The 15,173-nt window shown below is 42.8% G+C and overlaps 1 protein-coding gene across 2 annotated transcripts in view; it reads right to left on the reverse strand.

The window, feature by feature from the left end:
- LOC147697215 (E3 SUMO-protein ligase RanBP2-like) overlaps window positions 1-15,173 on the reverse strand; it is an 852,038-nt gene that overhangs the window by 163,019 nt on the left and 673,846 nt on the right. For both annotated transcript variants that reach the window (XM_086934289.1, XM_086934288.1), the window contains exon 21: window positions 5,040-5,198. In XM_086934289.1, the coding sequence (XP_086790415.1) occupies window positions 5,040-5,198 (159 nt within the window). The remainder of the gene's footprint in view (window positions 1-5,039; window positions 5,199-15,173) is intronic.

A 15,173-nucleotide genomic window follows, 5' to 3' on the forward strand; every position in this document is an offset into this window, starting at 1 on the left:
CCTCTGAGCCAAAGCCTGGTGTACGTGTTTGGTCAATGCCGATGTGTGGTTCGATGTCTATAGCTGTTTCCTAACCGATGTCAAACTGTTATTGGCTCCATCTCTACCTGTAGGCCTCGTCACCCGATCGGGATTAAAAACGTTCTCGTCCTGTCTTGGCTCCGAGGCTTGCTCTCTGTGTCAACGAGAGCCTGACCGGTATGGCGCACTGTGGCATGGAGGGGGAGGTTTATGTATAATCCTTTTGGCACAGGTGGGTCAATTGAACTCATGGCTCTTGGAGTGGTCCTCATCCTGGGCCCTGACCCCGGTACCAAAGTCTGGTGCATTGCCGCTCCAACTTGCACAGCGTTACCGGAACCATCGGAAAAACGTAGTGTGGGATGGTGCCGACATACCATTAACTTGCTGTCTAGCTCGGCCTCGCTCTGCTCTTCTTCTTGGGAGAACTCTGCCTCTGTTGCCATGTCCCTTTATGGGTTAGCCTTCGATCGAGTCTGCTTTTCTGCATCTTCTTTTTCTGAAACAAGTTGCAACCAGCATAGTCCCACTCCTTGTGCTCCGGCGACAGGCACAGATTACAGACTTTGAAGGTGTCTGAATAGGCTTACATTGCCCCAGACCGAAGGCACCTCCTGAATAAATGGTCTTTTTTAGCCTCCTTTACCCAGACCAAACTGTCTCGACAGGTGTGGAAGGCAATAATGTGGAAGACTATTGCTTCCCAACGATTGCAGGAGCCATGCTGACTCAGTCAGTCATCCGTAGGCCGTATGGGTGTCGAAAACTACAGAGCTCCGACGCAGTCCATCAGCGCCGGATGGCAGAAAAAAATCATTTAAGAAAGGAACCACTGAACATATGCAAAGTCTTGAGAAGGAGGCGATACGATGCACGACAGACCATAAAAAAACTTTCAAGAAAATCAAATTGCAGAGTCCGGGTCCACCATTAAAACTCGAGGGTATGCATAGCATGTGTATCTGGAGCCAACACATGCTATGAACATTTAACTACCAGAAGTGGAGACTTATTTTAGTAAGACAGTGAGCAGACCACCAGGCAGTGACAGAAGGAACACTGTGCGAGGAGTTGAAATTTGAGAAATAGATGAAAAGGGGAGACCACAGCAGAAATCTAATTATATATATATATATATATATATATATATATATATATATATATATATTTATATAATATCTATCTATCTATTCTACTATTATAAAGAGAGAACTGTGTCCTTTAAGCCAGGTAAACTCGAAAAGTACACCACCTATCACAACACCCAATACAGCGCTGGAAAGGGGAGGTCCAGGAGATGGACATAGGCTATATAAATGGACACCATATACACTAAAAAGGGGGGGGCGCCATCAGTGGTAAAGTAGTCCCTTCTGGGCATTGTGTGTGGGCGTTAACATTCAGAGAGGCAAGTTGTGGGGGTTACATGTGGGCGTTAACCCCTTCAGCGCGGCGCAAATTTTCGTGCTGTGCTGAAGGTTCTAATGAGCCTATCGGCTCATGACGGAACGGTTCCGTCATGAGCACAGCTCAACCGACGCTCATGACGGAACCGTTCCGTCATGAGCATGGAAGGGGTTAACATTGTAGTTCACGGTGCAAAACCAAACAGTGAGGAGATGTGGGCGTTAGATGTGGGCATTAACATTCAGAGAGGCAAGTTGTGGGCGTTAGATGTGTGAGGAGAACACTGAGATGCGAGGAGATGTCACGGTGCAAAACCAAACACACCATTCGCGCTCACAGTGCAGAGTATTTGAAACGCGCAATAATCACAGTGCAGCATATTGCAACCGCGAAATATTCACTCACACACACATCTTCGGGGAGGCACATTCATTGACCTGGGAGTTACCGTTGTACGTTGACATCAGGGACGTGGCGCAGCATGCATTCACAGCCGACCAATCACGCCACATAACTCGCATAACACATGCAAGCCTTGCGAGGAATATTTTACAAATGATTTCACCATTGGTCACGCTCATGTTTGTCACAGGGGGATGACCTCAAGCAAAAGAGGTGCGGCTTACACGGCGTTTCATGGCTTAGGTGAGTAAGCGTTCTGCTGTTCTGAAGCTGCAATATTTATCGTACGGAGATATCATACATAAAAAAAACAGGCTTTCGAATGGCCCTTAAGCGAGTCAGCGTTCACCACAGTACTTGCGTTCTAAACCTAAGAACAAAGCTGCGGATTTACTTGCCGCTATCTGTGTTTTCACTGTAACACTCCCACTTATTGCGGTGCTAAGGGGAAAACTTGACTTCAGGGCTTAAACAAATGGTTCATTTGCCAACATCACCAAGTGCAACATAAAATATTGTCTTGGCAGAAGCAACAACATTCTCACGGGGGGGGCAAGGACAAACAAGGAAACACGAGTAACATTAACTAGAGGGACCTTTCGCCAACAAGATTACACAGTTTACTTTTCGAACCCGGACAACGTCGGGACGGGCTGCTAGTATATATATATATATATATATATATATATATATATATATATATATATATATATACTAGCAGCCCGTCCCGACGTTGTCCGGTATATATATATATATATATATATATATATATATATATATATATATATATATATATATATATATACCCACACACAAGATGATGAGTGTCAAATCAATCACAAATTCTCAGGGCAAACAACAGTGGTAGAGAGAATTAGGCAGAGGTGATAAATGAGGGGGGTTAATCTATGACACTGCTAGGGTGGAAATACAGCATGTGAAAAGAAGCGAGGATCTGTATCAGGCTCCTATCTACTGGTATCATACATCCAAAAAGCTCCATAGGTGGGACAAAGCAAAATTGTCAATTTGCTCGAGACTTTGTGAGCCAACAAGCTTTGTACTCCACCTATTATGGCAATGTCTGATGTAGGGAAAATATTGGACAATGATACTATGTGCAACTAGTGAGAGGTCGGACACTCAAATCGTGAGGAAGCAAGGGTGGTACTCTTAGGTCTCCACTACCGGAGCCAGACAAAGGTCACAAACTGGGAAGCCGCCACCCATGACATTGAGCCTGCAGTAGTCTAGGAAGCATTGGAGGATGATTGCCTGCCTATGTCTCCCAGATTTGCCAATCATACGTTTCTTGACCTAATCAGATACACAGTAATCAACATCACAAAGTGGTCATAAAGAGCTAATGACGTTAATGTTGCATTCTAACTGATTGCAGCAATACATGCAGGCACCTTGCCTAAACAATAAATGCTTAGGTCGCATGAGGGATGTTCACAGTAAGATACCAGTATCAATTATTTAAGACAACACCACAAGTAGCTTTTTAACTAACTGAACAATAACTGTAAGCGAGTTCAACTCCCAACCATCCATAAACAGCTAGTCTTAAAAATAAACCTCACAAATACAGATATGAGCCTTTTCATAGATATTTAAAATGTATAGTGAGTTTTTATACTTTGGAACCGGAGTACAAAAGAGTGGATATGCTGCACAATTAAAGTAGTACAATCCCATGATTTTCCTGAGCCGATAAAGAGTACCATAATTTAGAAAAAACTATCAGCAATTATCACGAAAAAAAGACTAGGCTCTGAATGTTGTAGAGCGGGACCTGAATAACAACTGCACCTAAGCAATTTTTATAATTTTTTTCTAAAGGGGCGGGTAATAGATTGTATGACAATATTTACATTTTTATAAAGGCCACTGTTGAAATAATCCTTGTTGAAAATGTCTCAGAGCACATGCAATGAGTGTTATTTCAGGTCGGTGCCTTGGGAGGACAGAAGACTTGTATGGTTAGTTGGTTTCAAACTCACAACTCAAGTACGACTAAAGCCACACAAGACTGCCACCGCTAGAGGTCTCTACTCCAGAATTCCACAACATGTCTGCCAAAGTACACATGAATTAAATTAAGCAGCTATTTACCTTTGTGTTACTAAAGGGTCAATAAATAATTCCATTAGAAAAAGATTGTACAGCACAGTTTTAATTAATATTAACTCAGCATAGAATTTTGTTCTCTCAAAGAAATAGGCTTAAATATCGACATCTAAATAAAAAAAATATATATTTTGCTTATGCTATTGTTGGTTGGTTTTTCTTGGAAACAATCTGACGTTTTGATTCTATATACACTGTTCTATACTATAGATCCACTTATGCAGATATGAGTTCTCTTTACCAACTGCAGCTCACTAATTGACTCAATGTATGAAACCAGCATGTACTGCGGTACATTCCAAACCAATAGTGCGATGGGAGGCTTTGATATTGATTTTAAGAATATTGTGTTTAAGCTAATATCAAAAGCGTAGGCAAATTCCTTGAATTATTAACAGACGCATTGCATATTTAGCCTAATAAACATTTTAATAGAAATTCTTCAAGAATTTTGACCGCAATCAATTGAAAAATATTCGCTGTGTACTTACAATATTAAAGAATGTAAAAATCTATTTTTTTCTAAGGCAGCTTTTTATGAATAAAATGGGTAGGAAAGAGAAAAATGAACAAAAATGACAATGCAGAATTAAAGAAATGCTGTATTACTGAGATTTTGCTTATGATAGTTGCAAGTAGCAGGAGTTAGAATGAAGCAAGCAAAACATTTTATAGGGGACAAGAAGGTTAAGCACACTGAAGGAAAGGCATGATTGACAAAGTAAATTGCTAAGAGTATACTGGTTAGAAAACAGTTGAGATGTGTGCGATGAGGTGAATGATCCAGGCTATTGCAGGCAGTCAGGAACTTCTCCTTATTGTCCTTATATCTAAACTGTTATCACTAGAACAAGATCAAAGGCCCAAAATACTCATTTTCTGTCTTCATCCAGGGCATTTCAGGAAGTAATTTAAGTACTAGAATTTAATTTATCGGCATAACCTTTCTCGGATTGTTTGTTGGCACTTTTAAGTTCCTAGCCTCCGACTGTTCTTTCCACCCAAATATTTCACCATAATAGTGTGACTTATTTTTTTTTAAGCGTTATTTAAATAAAAAAGTTGCATATTTTTACCATCTGGTTCATCATCACTAGTGTAGTCTGGTCTATTCTGGTAACAGAAGAAAGTGACAGGCAATTGAAGACTTTCTGCAAGGGCCTTTTGCTCAGGTGTAGGGATGAGTTCAGATACGAATATGACATCCGATGAATCTGTTTCTTTCTTGTTTTCAGCTGTAATGAAATAACAAAATAATGAAATTAACTCTGATTTCATAGCTGCCATTTACAAATGACAAATAGCATTTTAAGTTAGAAGCCATTAACTGTACAATTGGTGCCAGTTCTACAATTTGTATAACAAATATCTTGAATGGAATGTTCTACGGTTCATATTCAAAGCCAGTCACACTCTGAAAGAGCTACTCCATTGCCCTTATGAATGTGATGCGACAAGCATAGGAGCTATAAGATGACTGATTCCATGTCAACTAAAATCATAGTTTTCAAGTGTGTTTGACCAACTGAAATAACTCATGCTCCAAAGTGTACACCTAAACAGGAACGAAGACTCTAACTTCATCTGATAACTATGCACAAGCATACAGGGATACACAGTGGGAACTGCAAGCTGCAGACACCCAATACATGGTAAATCCTCTTGCGTTGTGTTGGCCCTTGCATACAAATATTATGAGTCATGGGTTTAAAAATAATCAAAATAATACATTTTACAGAGGTTTTGAAATCTAGAAATGGAAACATTTAGCTATACTAGGGAATTAAGCTTTAGAAGAGCATAACAGTATTAAAAGCTGGTCTAGATCTTCATTTCAGCGGTCATGGTCATTCTGACAAAGCATTTGACGGTATTGCTCTTTGCATATGCATGGACAGCTATCTTTTACCAGATTCCAGAGTTGTGATATTATCAACCCTTCTCATGATACACAGGTTACTATATTTCTCAAGCAATGAGTGTTTCAATCCGAGGTAGTTAAGCCTAAGGATTTTTCAATGCAAAAATGTGTCACTATTACAGCTGGGTGCATTGAGTGCCTAATGTGAACCAGGTTTTTCATTTTGGGCCTTTTGGGGGCTGGTACATTTTTTAGTTACCAGACACTGACCCCGACCAAGAGAGAGAGAGACACAGGGGTGATGAAAGATGAAGAGAAAGAAGGAAAAGACATGACAATCTGAAAAGCAGGAACCTGCAAGAGTCAGATAAAGGGACAAGGAGTCTAGCTGAAGAAAGAGGCATGAGGTGCAATTAAGACTACACAGCCTTGGAAATTCAACACCCCAAACTTCGGTAGCTTGGGCTGTGGGCTTCTGAATAAATCCTTGGTCTCCGGCACTTTACAAATTAAGCAGTGGGTGCAGAGCTAGTCCCTAATTGAGGAAAGATGTGCTTCGCCCACAGATGAAGATTGTATCTCTTAGTCTTGTAGGGAAAGCAGTAAAACAGTGTGTAACTAGCGAACCAATCCTTGACTGTGCCCAACCGGGACTGTGACCAATTTCTCACAGCTTCTTCATTAGGATTACTACTAAATCCTTGTATGTGTACAGCGCCCACCTTACCCAAAGCAGAACCCTACTCTGAAAAATGACACTTATTTTGAAAAAGAATTGGAATGAAAGGGGTGATTTGAAACTAGAAGGTGTTATCTTATTGCATATTTTATTTACAAGCACAGTAAGGAATATGCTACTTACCAGTATGCATCTGTTCTTGGCATAGAGGGCTGCAGAGTGGTACATTATGAATAGATCGCCATCTGGTGTTGGGCTCGGAAGATTGCACTTTGTTTTTCTCTTGGAGAGTCTTTTGTATCTTGGTGACTCCTCCCTTGGTTGGTAGTGCGCATGGGCATCGGCTCCATCCTTAGATTGTTTTGCCATAGTAGGGTTAGATGGAGTAGTGTATTAGAATACAGATAAGAATGCCCATGTAAGTGTATCTAAATTAGATAATGTTGGAACAGACACAGGTTTCCGGGGAGGCTGGGAGGGCATGTACCACTCTGCAGCCCTCTATGCCAAGAACAGATGCATACTGGTAAGTAGCATATTCCGTTCGAGGCATATGGGCTGCAGATGGTACATTATGAATAGACTATACAGCAGTTCTCTCCCTAGCGGTGGTCGCCCGTGTCTGTTGCAACTGTCTGAAATTACGTTTTTAATACTGCTTGTCCCACTCTAGCTTGTTGTGTTGTGTGCACATCTACACAATAGTGTTTTGTGAAGGTGTGCGGTGTAACCCAGGTAGCTGCTTTGCATATGTCATCTAGTGGAATGTTTCCCAAAAATGCCATAGATGCTCCTAGTTTACGTGTAGAATGAGCTCTAGGAGGAACAGTTAATGTTCTCTTTGCTTTTAAGTAGCATATTTGAATGCATTTTACAATCCATCTGGAAATGCCCGCTTTAGAGATGGGATTGCCCTTGTGTGTTGGAGAAAACGCAACAAATAGCTGTTTTGTCTTTCTGAAAGTTTGTGTTCTTTCTATGTAGTACAATATGGCCCTTCTAACATCTAGTGTATGCAGGGCTCTTTCTGCTACTGTTTGTGGTTTTGGAAAGAAAACCGGTAATTCCACTGACTGATTGATGTGGAATGCTGAAATTACCTTTGGTAAGAATTTTGGGTTTGTACTAAGAACCACCTTATTTTGGTGTAACTGCATAAATGGTTCTTGAATTGTAAAAGCCTGCAACTCACTTACTCTTCTAAGTGACGTGATAGCTATGAGGAAGGCCACCTTCCATGTGAGGAATTGTATTTCACACCTATGCATAGGTTCAAAGGGTGGCCCCATTAGTCTGGTAAGTACTATGTTGAGATTCCAGACTGGGGAAGGTGGTCTTCTTGGTGGAATGACTCTTTTGAGTCCTTCCATGAAGGCTTTAATTGCTGGTACTTTAAACAGGGAAAGATGTTGCCTGTTTTGTAGGTACGCCGCTATAGCTGCGAGATGAACTCTTATAGAGGTGTATGCTAAGTTACATTGCTGCAAGTGTAGTAAATAGCAAATGATTTGTTTAGTGGATGCGTCCAGAGGGTTGATGTGCTTACTGTTACAGTGTATAGCAAACCTTTTCCATTTTGCTGCATAGCATGCTCTGGTGGTAGGACGTCTTGCTTGTTTAATGATTTCCATACATTCTGGTGGTAAATTTAAATATCCAAACTCTATGACCTCAGGAGCCAGATCGCTAGGTTCAGTTGTTTGGGATCTGGGTGCATTATTTCTCCATGGTTCTGTGTAAGATGCATGGGTAATAATCTTAGCTTTTGATGTGGTACTTGTGAGAGTTGTAGCAGTGTGGTGAACCACGGCTGCCTTGCCCACGTGGGTGCCACTAGTATCATTGTCATTGAGTGTTGCTGCAGCTTCCGAACCAGTAACGGAACTAGTGGTAGAGGAGGGAACGCGTAAGCAAATTTGTTTGACCAATTTATCCATAGTGCATTGCCCTGGGACCGTTGGTGTGGGTACCTGGATGCGAAGTTTTTGCATTTTGCGTTCTGATGATTGGCAAACAGATCTATCTCTGGTTGCCCCCATTTTTGGAAGAATGGCTGCAGTATTTGGTCGTGCAGCTCCCATTCGTGTACTTGTTCTGACTGTCTGCTTAGGATGTCTGCTATCTGGTTTTGAACTCCTGGTAGATGTTCTGCTAACAGATAGATCTTTTGAGGAACGGCCCATCTCCAAATGTCCTGTGCTAGTTTGGATAGTTGGAGTGAGTGTGTCCCCCCCTGTTTTTGAATGTAATACATTGCAGTCATGTTGTCTGTTCTGATCAGGACTGCCTTGCCTGTAATTTGCATTTGGAAAGCTTTTAGTGCTAGAAATACTGCTAATAGTTCTAGGTAGTTGATGTGCAGTTTCTTTTGCTGCACACTCCACTTCCCCTGCACTGTGTATTTGTCCATATGCGCTCCCCATCCTGAGAGCGATGCGTCCGCTGTTATTATCACTTGTGGAATTGGCTCTAGGAACGACCGTCCCTTGGAAATGTTTTCCGTGTTCCACCACTTCAGAGAGCGATACGTCCGGTCGTTTACCAACACCAGATCTGTAATCTGACCTTGAGCCTGATTCCACTGTGTCGCTAGACACTCCTGTAGTGGACGCATTTGTAGTCTGGCATGTGGTATTAGCAGTAGGACATCATGCCTAAGAGTTGCATAAACACTCGTGCTGGTAGTGAGTGTTGTGGTTGAAATCTTTGTATTAACCCGACCATTGTTTGTATCCTGATTGGGTTGGGGTATGCTATTGCCTTTTCTGTGTTTATCGTAGCCCCCAGGTATTGCTGAATCTGGTTTGGTTGCAGGTGTGATTTTTTGTAGTTCACCGTGAACCCTAGGTGGTGCAGCAATTGAATTGTCTTCTGTGTGTTGTGAAGACATTCTTCTTTTGACTTGGCCTTTATTAGCCAATCGTCCAAGTATGGGAAGACATGTATTTGTTGTCTTCTTAGGTGTGCTGCCACCACAGCTAGGCATTTTGTGAAAACTCTCGGTGCTGTTGTGACACCGAATGGAAGGACTTTGAACTGATAGTGTTGTCCTTCTAATACAAACCTTAGGTATTTTCTGTGGGCTTTGTGAATTGGGATATGAAAGTAAGCGTCTTTTAGATCCAGTGTAGAAAGAAAGTCCCCTTTCTTCAGTAAAGGGAGTACTTGTTGGAGCGTGACCATGTGGAAATGCTCCGAATTTATGTAAGCATTGAGAGGTCTGAGGTCCAATATTGGTCTTAGGGACCCGTCCTTTTTGGGGATCAGGAAGTATAGAGAGTATACTCCTGTTCCTTGTTGATCTTTTGGGACCTTCTCTATTGCATGCTTTTGTAGAAGTGCTAGTACTTCTTCTCTTAACAATGTCAGATGATCTTGACTCATTGGACGCTGTTTGGGGGGGATGTTTGGTGGGGTAGCTGTGAGTTCCAGACAATAACCATGTTGGATAATTTGTCTCACCCACTTGTGTGATGTGATGTTCTCCCAGACAGGTAGGAACTGTGATAGACGTCCCCCGACCGGTGTTATGTGGTCTGGGGGAAGTTCTATGAAGTCACTGTTTTGGGGTTGAGGCGTTGCGGTTGTTATTATTTCAGCGGCCTCTACCTTTGTTGTTGTTACCTCTGTAACTGCCTCTTGAATTACCTCTGGGTGATGTTGGTGTGAAAGAGGTGGATTGCTGACTTGTTCCTGTATTCTTTGAGCCCCCTCTATAGGTGGATCTACGAAAGGAACCTCTTTGTGTTGGCTGTTGCAATGCTCCCATTGACTTAGCCGTTTCTGTATCTTTTTTCATTTTTTCTAAGGTCTCATCTGTGCTTGAACCAAACAGTGTCTTTTGATCAAATGGTTTATTCAGTAGGGCCGTTTGTACTTCCTGTTTGAATCCTGAGATTCTAAGCCATGCATGTCTCCTTAACATGACACTGGTGTTGATAGATCTTGCTGCAGTGTCTGCTGCGTCTAGGGCACACTTAATGGAAGTATTAGTTATTATTTTACCTTCCTGTATTAACTGATCTGCCTTTTTCTGATGTTCTTTGGGGAGATGTGTGATGAGTTTTTCTAATTCATCATAATGTGCCCTATCATAACGTGCGAGTAGTGCCTGTGTATTGGCTATACGCCAGCTATTTGCCGCCTGTGATGCTACTCTTTTGCCTGATGCATCTATTAATTTTGACTCTATCAGGTGGAGGAGCCTCTCCTGTAGATAATGAGTTTGCTCTTTTACGAGCGTTTGAGACCACCAGCGAGTCTAGAGGTACATGCCCTTTAATAAATATTGGATCCTTTGGAGCCGCCTTATATTTTTTATCAATTCTTGGGTTTAACACCCTAGCCCTCACTGGGTCTTTGAATATTTCTTCTGTGTGACTGAGAAGACCCTTCAACATAGGAAGAGTACCTGATGTTCTTTGTGCATTAGGTAGCGTCTCTAACAGGAAATCCTCTATTTGAGGTTCTGTATGTATATCTACTTTATGATATTTTGCTGCCCTATTAATGAGCTGCACAAACCCTGTGTTATCATCAGGTGGTGAAGGCTTTGAGGGATATAACTCTGGGTCGTTGTCCTCATCTGACCCTACGTCATAATTTTCCCATGGGTCATCCTCATCTGGGATGGTTTCGTCATCCCCTTGAGGTTCTCCCTCCCCTAGATCACTGTCTACATCAGACTGAGTGTAGATGGTCTTGGTGTGGAAGGTGTAGGAATATTTGGCCTAGTGTGAGGAATAGGAGAAGAGGGTATGACTTTAGGTCGAGGAGAAGCAGGAGGAGTTATATTTGTCCCCACTGTTCTTTTTTGAAGGAAGAGATTTATCTTCTGTCTGTTCATTCTTTCTCTTCTTTGTGACCACTTTGCCAGTTTGCGGATCGATAAACAAGATCTTTTGTTTGGGATCTGTCTGTTGCTCCTGAATCGGTACCGAAGGTCCTGGTTCCGAAAGGTGCTTATGTTTTCGATCGTCAGTGTTTGGTGTTTTCGGCACCGAATGTCTACTCGATTCCGATTTCCTGGGTATCGAGTGAATCTTGGACGACGAATCATATTTATGTTTCGACATGGAATGTTTCGATACCGAGCTTTCCTTTATATGTAGCCTCGGTGCCGAAGTCGATGTCGCCCTTTTCTCGGATCCGACATGGTGGGAGTCCGAGTGTTTTGGTTTCAGTTTCGGTTTCGTTGCCGGGCCCGAGGGCGGGGCGTCGGAAACTTTTTTCTGCGGTTTGACCGGGCCCGAAGGCGGGGTCGTTACCGCACGGAGTCGGTTTTTCGGTAAGGGGACGTCGTCACTCACGGTTTGTTGCTCGATGAGTTCTTCAACCTCCGACTGGTCCCCTTCCGACCCCGACTGATCCTCTTCTTCTTCAATTTGCTCGTCTCCGAACAGCTCCGGGATCGCCTCCGACTACATTCTGGAAACCTCGTGTCTTCGAGCTCGACGATTTCTAATCGTTAGCTTGGAGGAGAATGCTGCGCAGGCTTCGCAGTCCCTGGATTCGTGTTCAGGCGATAGACAGAGGTTGCACACCTCGTGTAGGTCCTTGTGTGGGAACTTAGCACCACACGTTGGTCATTTTTTGAATGGAGTCCTTTCCATGGACTCCGGGCTTGACTGCGTCGAGAAAGGTCTCCTGTTCGTCGACGTAGATCCAAGTTTTTTCTCTTCGATTTTGAATTTGCAACGCGTCGGAATGGAAATGAAACGCGTTCGATAACAATACCGTCGAATTGGAAAGGGAATACGCGCCGATAAATCACTTTTCTCTGAAGTTGATCTGGAGCGTCTCGATCCTCATCCGAACCCGATGGCGGAAAAAAACAATCTAAGGATGGAGCCGATGCCCATGCGCACTACCAACCAAGGGAGGAGTCACCAAGATACAAAAGACTCTCCAAGAGAAAAACAAAGTGCAATCATCCGAGCCCAACACCAGATGGCGATCTATTCATAATGTACCATCTGCAGCCCATATGCCTCGAACTTGTTAATTATTCTTTCACTGTTCAGATGTATCATTGTTTCACAACAGTGACAGAGGTTTAAGAATGCAAGAAAGGTAAAATAATAAGCATGTTAAGACTAGAAAAAGTGGTTCACAATTCCAGTACAACTTTTAGGTAAAATACACTTCATAAAAATCATAGCATGCCAAAGCAATTTCCTTGCGATCTGTACATAACATTTTCGAAAATATGCATCAGTACAGTGGCTTTCGAATGTCAAATGTTCTGACTTACAAAAAGCATTCTGATTACACCTTTCAGCACCAATCGCTCATAGTTATCAAATGCACCTACCAAGAGACACATCTGGCAAATAGGATCAGCATAGTCCACCAAAACCTCAACTGTGTGACTGATGGCTCCAACGTCTGCACAAACACAACACATTGTTCCGAGTCCACTTCACCCACATGCTACCACACACTATACCCTACCATTAAATGGTGGAGGTAGTGGCTGGCCACATAAGTTCCATAAGAGAGGCTTATGCAATAGTGTCCATCCTTGTGTACTGAGATTTTTGGAAGGCAGGCGCCAACAATATCAGCATGCAAGAGTGTACCTAGTCATCTGTTTTTTTTCTGCATTTGTCTTGTTTTCATAAACCATTAATATCAGTGCTTGATTCGAGTGAATGTCTGATGTTGAAAAATACGTTTCTCATTGTCCTCAAAAAGAAGCACCTGTGTCCACCAACACCAACTACTGGGACAAAACCAGAGAAGGAAAATCAGAAAAGTAAGCCTGGAAAGGAGAAGAGAAAGAGGAGTGAAAAAAGTGACAGAGGAGGATGAGGGGGCAGAAAAAGAACAAGCGTAGGCAAAATAATGATACAGGCAGATAAAGGTGGTGGAAGAAAGAGGCTTGAGGTGGAATTCAGTTTAATCAGCTTTGGTGTTAGGCAGCCGTGGGCTCCCAAGGAATAAATGGGGTCTTGTTATTTTTATTTATTTTAGAAATAAAGCACTGACTATGATGCTAAGAATATTTGCTCACTCTGTTGGCCTCCATGCACAGTGCAGTCTTTGCAGATAATTATATATAGCTGCTGAGCATTCCTTCAACTGAACAGGTTAACACAATCTTATTCGAGCTCTGGTGGACGTGCTGTGTGCTTACATACAATCAAAAGCAACACTGAGGCCATGGATGTAGCACTACAAACGTGGGTCATTGGCACTAAGGCACATATTCTTTTTTTTTTATTTTAAAGATTTATTTATCATTTTCCAGAAAATACAGAAATACAGTTCAGTGTGGTCCATCACAGGCATCAACATAGGGTGAGATACATAAGCATGAAAAACAATAAGCAATACATAGTGCATTGTCTAGTCGCGTATAGCAGGTCCCAAAGGTTCAGCCCATCAGGAATTGGGCCAGAGTAATGCGGCAAATCACAGTCTGAATATAGGCAATGTCCAGGAAGGAAAAAATGAGATATCAATAGATTGCATTATACCAGGCATATGCAGAGAGAACAGTTTTCTTTGTATAGCACAGTGCAATTTCCACCATGATGTTATATATAATACATCCTCACAAAGCATGTTAATAGCGAGTTAAAAGAAAAAACAAAAAACAAAAAAACCCAATCATGAACATTTAGGTCGTGTCTTACCCAAACTCGTCTCCTGAAGCCTCTCCACGCAGTGACCCTCCCGCAGTTACCCTCCCGATTCTGACGCTGTGCTGACAAGGTAGGCCTGTAGTGGCCCCCATATATCCCTTGGCCTACTCGTCATCGGTTGTGTTTCAGCATATATAGTATGTTGCTCTTGACAGTAGAGAACATCAGTGAGCCGATCCTTAAATTGGGGGGGCTCTTCCTCTGCCCCAGCGGCATGCCGCTCGTCGCTTTGCCAGCAGCAAGGGTATGTCAAGGAACTTCCTGTATGGCTTGGGTATTTGCATAGTGTATCCCAGCAACAGTACTAATAAATCTCTACCCAGTTCAACCTCCACCATAGCCTGTAGTGCCGCATGCACCTGTGTCTAGTATTCCCATATACCAGGACACTCCCACGCCAGATGCCTAAAGCCAGCTCCCTCCGCCCTGCATCTGTCACAGCGATCATTGTCAGACAGGGGAAACCTATACTTTTTAGCCGGTGTGTAGTAAAGTCTCTGCAAAAACTTATAATGAATAATCTTTAGCCGACAGCTAGCCGATATGTTCGCTGTAATGCCACAGCAATAGCTCCACTGCGGATCAGAGATCTCCACGCCCATGTCCTCCCCCCAATGCACCCGAGCTGTTCCCTCAATTCCCTGCCGCTGCGCCCAATACTGCCATAAATGTTAAATACCAGGTGACGCTCATCAGGGGAGCCTACCATACAATGCAATGGAGCAAGGTTTTCTGGTAACAGGGGGAAGTCCGGCAATATTTCCCTCACTCCCTGTCTCAGCCTAACGTAATAAAATATCTCAAGGGGTGTAGGCCGTGTACTTCCAAAAAAAGAATCCATGGGCCGCAGCTGTCCCTCCAAGAAAAGGTCTCCCCAAGTAGCTATCTTGAGGGGCCGGCACATTGCTTGAAATCCCTGTTACTGAAGGAGCACTGATTTGGGATAGTAAGTAAGTGGCATGCGTGCCGAGTATAGCAGCTGAGTTTGGAAAAGCTTCGCAATGCGTCTCCAAGCATCAAT

This window comes from Lissotriton vulgaris, chromosome 8 (assembly GCF_964263255.1).
Source record: "Lissotriton vulgaris chromosome 8, aLisVul1.2, whole genome shotgun sequence".
Classification (NCBI taxonomy): Eukaryota; Metazoa; Chordata; class Amphibia; order Caudata; family Salamandridae; genus Lissotriton; species Lissotriton vulgaris.